This window comes from Bos grunniens, chromosome 3 (assembly GCF_055505025.1).
Source record: "Bos grunniens cultivar Pamir isolate PY7600 chromosome 3, Bosgru_T2T1.0, whole genome shotgun sequence".
Classification (NCBI taxonomy): Eukaryota; Metazoa; Chordata; class Mammalia; order Artiodactyla; family Bovidae; genus Bos; species Bos grunniens.
The window spans coordinates 28617647-28629238 of record NC_141167.1 but is presented as its reverse complement, the minus strand read 5'-3'; the positions used below and the strand labels follow the sequence as shown (position 1 = coordinate 28629238).

Here is an 11592-nt window from a genome sequence, read left to right as displayed (position 1 = left end):
GCATGCTGCAGTTCATGGGGTTGCAAAGAGCCAGACACGACTGAGTGACTGAACTGAACTGAACTGGTGCCCAGGGATGTATGCTGCCCTCTGCATGCCCTAGGCCTTTTATAAGCTGTGTGACTTTGGTCAAATCATTATTTGTCTCTATGCCTCATTTTCCTTTATAAGATAGGAAATGAAACCATACCTCTTCCCTGGGTCATTGCAAGGATTAAATAAGGGGAGGGGTGCGGTGTTTGGAACACAGTAGGGTTTCAGTGAAGGCTGACTCCCTGTTCTTCTGCCCACTCTGTGATGCCAGAGCAGAGCACATGTGCAAAGTTGAATGAGTGGCCAGAGGCAGGGCAACTTAACCCTCCATCTAATAATGCACAAACTGGCCCTGAAATTCTGCCACCAGCCCTGGATAACTCCAGTCCTAACCAATGCTGAGCCCATGCTGGGAGTGGGGACACAGAGACAAATGAAACCTTGTCACTGTCCCCCAGAAAGCTCAGGGCTTGTGAGAGGGACACCTATTCAGTGGGATTAGTGTGACAGCGGGCAGCCGAGGGCCTGGGCAGGTTCCACAGGCTGAGATCCTGGAGGAGGGGTCGCCTGGACTAAGTCTGAAAGGGATAAGTAAAAGATGAGTGGGGAAAACTGGAAAGAGTCTACGAAGAAGGCTCAGCATGAGCCAAGGCACAGAAAAGAGAGAAAGAGTGGAAAGATTGAGGGCAGGTGGAGAAGGGGAAGACAGAGGATGAGATGGTTGGATCTCATGGTGCTTGTAGCTACTGTATGAAGACAAAGATAGTAGAGCATCTATTTGACCAGCAAGGTGGTGCAGAGGTGATAACTGAGAGGTTGATGATCACAGTCCAGTCTAGAGACTCATTGTTTTGATTTCCCAGAGAGATCCCAGGTCTCTGGGGAGCGCATCAAGCCTATTCCTTCAGCCGCGCTTGCAGAAGCGCGGCGATGGACGCTCCTGCTCCTGCGGAGGTTGGTCGCTAAGCAACAGGCCCCGCCCCTGCGGAGGTCTGGCCTCCACGCGCCCTCTATAGGCCGCTCCCTGCCGGTGCACCCGGCTTCATGAAATGCTGCCAGCTGCCTTCCACCCTGTTCTCCCAACTCATAACCAAGTCTTGGTCACTTAGATTGAGCAATGCTGTCCCTGGCCGACGGTCTCTCTGCTTCCAGTCTTTTTCTACATGGGCCTGGATGACTCCACCCCTACAGGAACTAGCTAGGCTGGGCCAGCCAGTGGAGAAGCTGGAGAGGTGGGCAGACAGGCTGTGCTGAGAATGTTGATCTTCAGAGCGGTAGGGAGCTGTGTAAGATATGTGAGCAGGGCAGCAACATAAGCAGATCTGGTGTTTAAATGCTCATGTTGAAGCTGCTGGAGGACTGCCTGGAGGAGCAGGGCACTCAGGGAGCATGGATTAAATTGACTGGAAAGGCTACAGGGAGCAGGGGTCCACAGAGCCCACCAGGGCTCTGTAAGTAACTATGGTGAGAGTCATACAGGAAAGGACAGTCAGGCTCTCAGCACTTGGGGTTCACTTAAAGGGAAGGGAGTCTGGCAAGGCCCCACCCTACGCTATGGTTGGTCTTTTCACCCCAACGGGCACTCTCAAGGCTGCAGTAAAAGATGCTGACTGGTCTCTGAGATTCATCAGTTCACAGGCCTACAGAACTGAGCAACCCTCCCCTTCCAGGAGTCCTGTGGACATGGATTCCTACAGGACAAAGGGGACACTGCTGTTCTCCACAGGACGGAGCTTCCCACCTCATCCCACACACCCCCCCACTCCCACCCCCGCCACTCCAGGCTCATTAAGCATGGTCTGGAATGCTGTGAAGTCCATGTGATCACAGACTGGCCTCATGCTTACATGTGTTGATCAGAAATGGGAAAACAGCTTTACAGATGAATGAAGTTTGGTTGAAAAACCTTTCAAAGCACGGGCTCTAAGATAAAGGAGAATGATGAAAAATTATGGTCACTGATCCAGCCCCATCTGGCCATACCCTCAGAAGGTCAGGGTCCAGTGAGGGCAGGGTGAATGAGGCCAAGTGGAATCAGAAGCTGTGTCTTCTCCCATGCTCCTGGGATTCCTGAGGCCCTGTGGACCCAGGGGCAGGACCTGCAGTGGGATGGCTGGTAACTTCAGCCTCAAAGCCAGGCTAGTCCAAAATCACTGCATTCTCAGGTCCAGACTAAGACCAGTGCTGACACCTGCAGGCCTCAGTATGCCAGGTTCTGCTCTGCTGAAACACTGTGTGTAAAGCAGGAACTGAAAAGTTCCTATGACTGTATCTGCTCCAATACCTTCCAACAGGGCAGGCCCAGGCCCTCAACCCCCTAGTCACCACACTGATGTGGAGAGGACAGTTAGATTGTCACTTCTCAGTGTTCTTCCCGCCATCTATCCTAAGATGCTGGGCCCACAGGCAAGGCAGGAGGCCGCTCAGCCTATTCTCCTGAGTGCCAGTCCTTTCCAGACAAAACAGAACACTGTCCCTCACCCTCGAATCCTTCACTCCAGGTCTCTTACCCTTTCTCACCCTGCTGCTGGGGGTGCCTACCTTAATCTAACTCATTCTTCCCTTGAAGACGCGGTCAAAACCCAAACTTCTCCAGAAGGCTTTCTCTGACCCTTTCCCCCACCCACAGCCCCTCTACCTCTCTCTGTCCCATCGCAATCCCACCATCTATTGTCCGACTTGCCACACCAGATTCCATGCTTCTCATGGGCAGAGCTGAGTGCCAGGCTCTGAGTCCAGCAGAGATGCAGGATGTGTTTTAAATGACAGAGAAAGTGAAAACAAGGGAAGAGAACCAGGACTCTAAAACAACAAAATGGGATCAAGTTCTGGTTTTTTAAAACCATGTCACTCTGCAGGGACCATGCAAGGAGCTGGGGAAGAGAAACTAGAGAAAATCTTTACATTTCATGTGTCTGCATCAGATTTTCTTAAAAGGTCTCTACTGCTTAAAATAGTAACAGGGAGGTGGGAGGGAGGCTCAAGAGGGAGGGGACATATGTATACCTATGGCTGATCAACGTTGATGTATAGCAGAAACAACACAATATTGTAATTATCCTTCAATTAAAAATAAATTAAAAAATTTTAAAACCATAGAAAAAGAATAACAACAACAATACCGATAGTAAAAAACCTACCAGCCTTGCCCAAGCCTCTCAGTTGATAACTGAGATAAAGGGAAAGTCTTGCGTAAGTGCACAGAAAGAGCAGGCTGACAGGCCATGAATCCCAGCCACCACCTCCCCTTCCCGAGGTTGCATTCCACAGAGAGTTAAAGAAAGCATACACCTTCCACAAGGATTTCCACTGTTCATTTTATTTCAAATGTCAACTGTCCCCAGAGAAGAAACTGATGCCACAGGTAATCTGGAAGCACCATCCTATTCTCTGAGAACTGCATGAGAACTTACAAAAAGCTTAATTTCTAAAGCTAGCAATCATTTTAAAAACATGAAATAGTCAAACTTTATTAGTTTTTTTTTTTTAACCAGAAATGATGCCATAATGGCTTAAACTTCATGGGGAAAAAGTGAAGCAACCTCAGAGGCTAAAATGCTTATATTTGATAGTAAAGTCCCTAGAGAAGGGGCCCAGGCTGACCCTGGGGGGACAGAGCAGTAAGAAAGGATGTAGCAGAACCTGTCTAGCACCCTGGTCCTGGCTGCTCCTGCTATCCACTTGGATGTGCTGGACGCCTGATGTCTGTGCTGCCTCCTGCTGGGGACCAGACAGAGGCGGCAGAAGCAGAGGCTAAGGAGGACAGTGCCTCAGTCCTGGAGCAGGACCTGAGGAAATCAAAGGCCGCCTCTAGGGGTGAATCTGATTAACAGCAATCAACACAGAGCCGGCTAAATTCATTCCGAAATGTGAGCTCCCGCCAGTCTCCCACATCTCAGAGCTCTGGCCGCGCCCTGGTGACTTCATCCTCTGAGTTCCTTTTCAAGGCCCCGTGTCTCAGGCTTGAGAGAACCTTAGCAACCACACTCCATCCTCCTATCTTGAAATGGGAATCAACTGCCATCTTGCGCTTATCACTACCATTCCTCCCTACATATCACTGAATAGACACAAGAAAATCATTGCTGCAAGCGCCGCCCCCCCCCCGCCCCCCACCAAGGCCCCACGCTGCCGGCCTGAGGGCCTGGGCCTAGTTGGACTCCTCCTGGGACGATGGCTGGCTGGGCTCACTCGGCCCCTCCACATCCTGGTCATCTGTGAAGGACAGAGAAGAGGGGCTGGACTGAGAAAGAGGGGAAATCACCTGTTTTCACACATAAGTTTTCTACAAGGCATCATCATCATTTCCAGTCCCTATGGAGAATTAGTTATTCCCATTCCTACTTTTAATTTGCTAGGAGTCAGGAGACTGGGATTCTAGCCCTGGCCAGAGGATATAGACTCAAGTTCAGACTCCAGCTCTGCTTGTCACAAGCTGGGTGGCAGGAAGAGAGCTACCCCCAGCTCTGAGCCTCAGCGTCTCCTTCTGTCCATTAGATGGTGCCTACCATGCAGCATCATGGTTGGCATGGGGATTAGGGACAACAGTGAGAATGATCTTTTACCAATGCCTTCATCATTGTAGGTTTTGTTTAATCCTCAGGATGGCCTCATGAAGGAAGGGACCCTTAATTAGTTTGCTCTTTCAGGTACTGAAACTGAAGCACCAAGGAGTGAATGAACTTGCCCGAGGTCACACCGTGGGCAAGTGCTGGAGCCAGGACTTATTATACCCAGGCTGTGCGGCACCAGGGCCATCGTACTTCAAGTCACACTGTACCACTTCCCCAGTTAACAGATCTAGGCATCGGACATACAACAGGCCTCGGTTTCTTTTCTTAAGGAGCCTCAGGGGAGGACTGAAAGGGGGAAAAAAAATCCTAGAACTTTTAAAGCTTCAAGGGCCCTCAAAAGAAAACCCTCACAGTAACCCTGTGACAGGGCCCACTTTACAGGTGAGAAGACTGAGGCCCAGAGGAGGGTGTGAGTGCCCAAGATCACCCGGTGCACCAGTGACCGAGGTGTGAAGGCCAGAGTGGCCTGAGCAAGCCCCAGACAGGCTCAGCACATGCTATTTCCCCAGCCAGAGAGGCCTGGCACCTCTGGTCTTTTGGCACCACATGCATGCCATTCTCCACGTCTTTGCCCACAGGAACTGTTAAGGTGAGGAAATCAGCATTGAAGCTGGAGCCAGACAGAGACTTCTGCTGAAATCCGAGCTGCGCCACGTACATATGTGAGACCCTCTCGGGGTTCTAGCACAGTTTCCTCACCTGAGAATGGGGACTCACCTCCCCTAGATGCTCATGTATGGAATTTAGAGAGGGGTGCCAGGAAGGAGTTTCCCCAGGGCCCAGGACATTGAAAATCCTGTTCTCCATTTCCCTTCCCTCCACGTCCACTTCATAATAGGACCCCCGCCCTCCAGAGTCCTCCTGTGTCCCTCGGCAGCTGGAAGATGGGGCCTCACTCACTGGTGTTCTCCTTGTCCGTGTCAGACAGGATGGTCAGCGAGAAGGTTGCTGAAGGCGGCGGGGGCAGCGGCGGCAGGAGGACCTGGAGCGCAGAGAGGAAGCCGGGTGGGAGGAACTGAGGCTGCGGCGCTTGCCCCAGCGGCGGGTAGTAGCTCGGCTGGAAGTCTCCCACGGGTTCCGCCACCTGCGAGGCACACACAGCAGACGGTCAGAGGGCAGAGGGTGAGCCAGGGGGCCGATCCCACACTCACGCCCCTGAATGGGAGCTCCCTGTGGCGGCGATTCATCTCTGCAGCCCCGACAGTGGAGCACAGGATACTCAGAACAGGGTGTTCAGCAAACACCTGCCAGCTGATCGAAGGGGAGGAGGAGCACAAACACAACACAGAGAAGCCTGGGGAGCAACAGCATGTCTACAGCCTCATTCTATCCTTGCGACCCTAGGAGGGAGGGTCTATTGACCTTCCTCACCGTAGTGACAAAAACCACCATCAGTGAGACGAAGGTACAGGCCCAGGCCAGAGCTGGGGAGCGGCAGAGGCAGAACAGAATCCCAAGTCAGCCTGACTCCTCTGCTCTGCACTGGAGAAGGGTCTGAAAGCATCCACCTCTTTGGGGTCCCGCCTCTGGCACATGGGATACTTAAGACTTCAGCATCACTGGCCTGTGGGCTCCCCATTCTAACCAGACAGTGCAGTGCAGCTGTTTCTGAGGCAAGGGGAGCTAGGTGACCTCAGGAAAAGGGGCTTCAGCCCTTCTGTGTTTATGTTCCTTCTTCAGAAGGTGAAAGCTAACCCCATACCACAGGACCCCAAGATGTCGGGAAGAACGGGATGTGGAGGGGTGATGACCACACAGCTCAGAGCTTAACTGAGAAGGACATGAATGTAATAGAAAATCATAAATTTCAGGGGCAAGTCTTATTATTTACTCTTCCATCCAGGTACGCCAGAGCAGCACTTCACAGGCTGTGTGCCAAAGAAATCCCGTGTCCCACAAGATATTTTTAAGTGCTCTTAGAAGTGTTCTTTGTCCAGGGAGTTTGAGAAGCCCTGAAAACTGCCCCCACATCGATGACTTACACATGAGCCTATTAAATCTGCTTACATTAAGCCAGCACGTCCTAACTTAATTTGACCACAAGGCAGGGAAGACAGCCCACTTTTGAGCACCCACCATGTCACAGACCAGACACTTTATATGCATCCATACCTTACGGCTAGAATCTATCAACAGCCTGAGGATATAAAACTCTTACCCCCGTGCTAAAGACTAAGAACCTGAGCAAGGTCCTCAGAGGTTCGGTGACATGCCCAGGCCATGTGGAGAGTAAGCAGCAAAGGTAGGATTGGTCTCTAGGTCTGTCTGATTCCAGGCCTGTGCTCTTTTGTGGGAAGAGAAAAGAGGGAGCACAGAAGCAGCAGGTGGGACAGGACAGGGAGAGAAGGCGGCTCAGGGAGTATTTGGGAGGCTGGGCAGGGGCAGCAGGACAAGGATGAAGCAACTCATAGGCTCTTGGGTTTGAAACAGCTTCACAAATGAATGGGTGATCCCCTATCCAGACGTGAAGGGGGTAGGAAGGGGGATTATTAGTCTTTAATTCCAAGCTGCTCAGCCAAGTCTCTCCCTGGATCACAGCTCCTGCCTGGGGCTAGTGGTGGCAGCTCAGGCCCAGATAAACCAACTGAGATCACACTCCTAACAAAGGCCGTCTGGCAGGCCTGTCAATCAGAGCCCTGCCCTGGACGCCAGGCCCCAGGCTTCTGTGCGAGCAGACGGTGGGTGTGTGCTCCATTTGGCCAAGACCCCTCTCTTTGTGTGGAGGCTAGAGATGCTGTGTTCTCCCTGGGCTGCAATGGGGTGGCCAGCACCCCACCCTCAATTTCAGGCAGGGCAGCGGGATGGTGAGAGTCAGGGTCATGTTTGTTCTAGACCTCTGTCCTGACTCTGTCACTGACCAGTTGAGTAATCTGAATCCCAGTCCCTTGCTCCCCACTTTCGTGACCCTGGACAAATCTGTTACTCCTCTGAGCGTTTTTCCTCTGCTCTACAAAGAGGAAATAACATGTACCTCGAGGGCTTACATAAGGGCCAGTAGGCACCCTGCAAATTATCAAGACCAGTGGTGTTCAAACTTTTCCCCCTTGAATGAATGGAAAATGATTTCTGAATAAAACGTTAGAATATCTGGATCAGAGGAGATGCTGTTGCAGAGAAGCAGGAGCAGTGCATGACTTCAGTACATTAACGTCAAGCTTTGGTCCCTTCTCTTACTTTCCACATTAGACCAAAGCAGCCTGCTCTCTACTCATTCTTCTCTAACACACGGGGTTGGGCTTGTAGCTAAGGAAGAAAGTAAAAGTAACAGCAGTCTACACCTCCCTGAACGTGAGCTGCATCTCAGTCAACTCCCTCACAGGTCCAGCCTTATGGGCCAAAGTCAGGACTGGTCACCCAGGCCTCTCGCTATTCTGCAGTTCTGATGGCCCTCTGGGGTTGCCAAAAGGGAGAAGGATGGAAGGAGCTGGCAACCAATGCTGCAAAAGCTGGTCACCTGACCCACATCTCACATGACTCATATATCCAGAGCTTCCAGAACTCAAAACTCTAGGCTCAAAGAGCACACCAGTTAGTAACTGGTCACTGACCTTATAAAATGATTAAATTTCACCCATTTTTTTCCAACAAATATCTCCTAAGGTGACCAGTGTTTGGGGGAAGTCCCCATATTTTTCATGACTAAGCTTAAGTGCCCTATCCTCTTGAAAGCCCTCTGCCATCTCAAGTGGGTCATACTTTTGCAGCCATACTTTGTGGCTCCAGGAAAGTGCTATTTCCTATCTGGTACCTAGTATTGACTGGCATTCCATGGATCAAGGCTGGTGGTCACTCAGGTTCCCGTGTGGCTGTTCCCCAGGTTTATCCGAGATGTGTCTGCATTCCTTTTTGCCTGAGCTCCCAGAGTCTCTTACCCACGCCACAGCCCAGGCCAACTTGTTCACACGTGCATTCCCAGAGGTGCACAGCACACAAGGTCAATGCTGTATCCTTCCACCCACTGCCCATGTCCTGGTACAGAGTGAGCACAGTGGCTGGCTGCCTGGGAGAAAGTCTGTTAAAGCAGCCAGGGCAGCTGAAATAGGGAGGAACTTCGAAAATATCAGGAATGGGACTCACCAAGCCTCCTCCCTGGTAGTGGCTATAGGACAGGTGCTGGAAACTCTGCTGCAGAGGGATCCCCACACTTGGGGATGCATCCTGGTAGCCCAGAGGAAAAGGGCGGCAGGGGTCTGTGCTGGAGCAGCTGGGGTACAGCTTGGGAGGTTCTCTCTCCAGGCACTCAGACCGCACCACAGAATCTGAGTTGATGCTCAGAGGGAGCCCTGAAAAGACATGCAATGAGGGAAGTGTTAAAAATACATGAAGCCAGGAAAAAGGGTACCATGTTGTCTGAAGGTAGCAGTATAAATAAACACTCATATCCATTCACAGACAACTCCCCCATCCATTATGCTTTTGATCCTCCCTGCTTTTTAAACCCTTAACCATGTTCTACTGGCCTCAGCAAAAGTCCTTGGCCCAGCCATGAAGCCCATGCAGGCTGGGTTCCCACCTTCACTCCAGCCTCACTGTCTGGTAACTAGTAGTGCCTTCTTCCTCCTCCACCTCAGGGCCTCTGCAGATGCTGTCCCCTCTGCTTGGAAGGCTTTTTCTCCTAACCCCATTTTGCCTTCTTGAATCCTCAGTATCAGCTCCTGATCTTCCTTCAAACCACAGCTAAACCACTTATTAGAGTTCTCGATATACCAATCTGTGCTGTCCTTTTCTTTCACAAGGACAAGATCCTTGAAGGCAAGGAATCTGACTCACCCTCCTTCACCTTTTCATCACTAGTGCTGGGCACACAGTGCTCAGTCCATGGAACAAAGAAAGGCTCCATATCCATAGAAAGGTATCCTTCTTCTAAAACTGCTTTTCAGATCTGTCTTCCTCATCTAGTTCTCTAGGGACCTGTATTTTCCTAGAACGTCCCAGAAGGCAGAACTGGCCTTCGGAGAGCATCAGGCCAATCCCCTTAGCCTACAGAGGGGAGAGGCTGTCACAAAAGGAGCTTGCCTAATTACCAAGTGAGCTGCCCCTCAGCGTCCTGACTCAGACTTCTGCTCTTTCTACCACATTGCCGTAGAGAAAACTAAGAAAACATGTGTCTGCACCCCAAATGAGCCCCTTTTAAAAAGTCTCAAACCTACATGTGACTTGAAATTATAATAGTGAAAGTTACAATACCTAGGGGACAATGTAATTTATGCATGTGGAGGGAGGAGAGAAAAAACACCAACAACGCCTCAATAGACTTTTCTTGTAGGGAGCAGAAAAGAGGTCTCATTCCCATCCATGCCTGGGAAACAGGTGGGAAGAACGCACATACACACCCATTGGGCCAGAGCACGGCTGAGGAGCAAGCCGTCTAGGGCACAAAAGATGAGGGAGGGGTGGGCGGAGGGACACAGGCGCAGTCATAAGGCGCTGGCCCACCTACGAGGACGTTCTGGGGGAGGAGCCTCCAGCACCAGAAAGGGGTGGGAAGAGGTGCGCAGGCGCAATATGGCCCCTCTCCCGAGATCCTCTCTTTTGGGAGGAGGAGCCTCAGCTAAGCGGCCTGGGGGCCATTTTTTTTTTTTTTTTGCGGCCATCTTTTTTTTCCTCCCAAAATGGAAAAGCAGAGACTACAGCTAAATATTTTTAAAAATTACCCCCTCAGAACCACCCATTCCTTTCTCTCCTTTTACCTTCTTGCAAAAAGGCACCAAACCCAAATGCCTACTCAGAAAAAAGTATCCCAAAGCAAGATTCCCTCTAGAAAGCATTTTCCCACCCCCACCCCAAGGGCCCATACCCGCGGCTGGCCTGGGACGCCAGAGTCGGGGAAGCGGGGAGGCGGCAACCTGGAGAGGAACCAACAGCGGGACAAAGGCTCGGGGCCCCGAGAATCTTACCGAAGTTGGTGAACGGCGGGCTGGGCACAGGCCGCGGCGGCCTGAGCAGCTCCAGGCAGCTGGGGTCGCCCCGGCCGGCGGCCTCCGCCGCCAGCTGGGGCTCCGGAGAACTGGCCCTGGCCCTGGCTGCTTGTTCGCTCAGGCCCACGTGGCCGCCGTTGTGGCCGCCCAGAACCAGCTGGAAGGCACTCGGGTTGGGGCTCCGGCCCCGCGGGGGCCTCTCAGGGAAGCAGGTGGCTGCTTGGCCCGAAGGGCCCGGCTGCGCGTCTCCCAAAGGGACAAGCGGAGGCAGCGGGCAGAAGCTTGGGCCTGGGTTGGCAGCCGCGCCCCCGGAGGCCAGCTGGGTTCCCTGTGCGCACAGGGCCACCTCCTGCTCCTCTCCAGAGGCCTGCTTCTTGAGCATCTTTTGTGCAGCCATGATCCTCTGGCGCTCAGTGATCAAGAAGCACTTCTTACAGGTGCACTGCTTCCAGCGGCACTTGCCCGCGTGGCCCTTGACTGGTACCAGGAAGCCGTGGTTCCGGCACCGCGAGCACTTGGGGGTACGAAGCATCTTGCTGGCCTGCTCTGTAAGGTCTGCATTCATAGCACAACCGTCTCCTCTGAAAGCTTCAGGGACAGTGAAACAGAAGCATTTTCCCCAAGTCCCCGGTGCTGGGAACTTTGGATACACTTGTAACAAGGCGGTGTTCAGTGCATCCCAGGAGCTGCAGCAAGACCCTTGCATTCTCTCTCTTTTTTTGGTGCAAAATTTGGAAAGGTTCTGTGCCTTGGTTAACAAGATGCAAAGGATTGGGTTGAATAAGTTCTTCAAGTAATGCTATTGCATGTATATCATCTGGGTTAGCTGCAGTCTTAGGCATTTAATTTCCAAACTTTCTCTTCCCGCCGTACGGTATACAGAAGGACGGAAGGTATTTCGTAATTTCAAAAAAAAAAAAAGGCAGAGTGATACTCAAGGATCCACATATTCAAAACTCCAGAGGAACGTAGCTGTTGGTAAACCTGTTGCAGTAGAAAAGGATTCCAAGTGTCAAACCGTGTTTCTCCATACAGAAGCTGCTGCTTCTGCTTAATTTTCACTTTTC

The 11592-nt window shown here is 51.8% G+C and overlaps 1 protein-coding gene across 1 annotated transcript; it reads right to left on the bottom strand.

The window, feature by feature from the left end:
• Positions 1-3336: 3336 nt before the first annotated feature.
• DMRTB1 (DMRT like family B with proline rich C-terminal 1) lies at positions 3337-11123 on the bottom strand. Its single transcript, XM_086394278.1, has 4 exons — positions 10505-11123; positions 8685-8890; positions 5508-5691; positions 3337-4248 (listed from the first exon to the last, which is right to left on the bottom strand). The coding sequence occupies exons 1-4, from the start codon at positions 11088-11090 to the stop codon at positions 4184-4186; spliced, it is 1041 nt and encodes a 346-aa protein (XP_086250404.1). The 5' UTR covers positions 11091-11123; the 3' UTR covers positions 3337-4183.
• Between the last annotated feature and the right edge of the window lie 469 nt (positions 11124-11592).

Bases quoted from the DNA above. Each gene is read 5' to 3' on its own strand.
- DMRTB1 (XM_086394278.1), bottom strand. From the start codon at position 11,090: ATGAATGCAGACCTTACAGAGCAGGCCAGCAAGATGCTTCGTACCCCC. The intron at 8,891-10,504 runs GTAAGATTCTCG...ATGTCTTTTCAG, and splicing joins CCCGCCGTTCACCAACTTCG to GGCTCCCTCTGAGCATCAAC. The intron at 5,692-8,684 runs GTGAGTCCCATT...TGTGCCTCGCAG, and splicing joins ACTACCAGGGAGGAGGCTTG to GTGGCGGAACCCGTGGGAGA.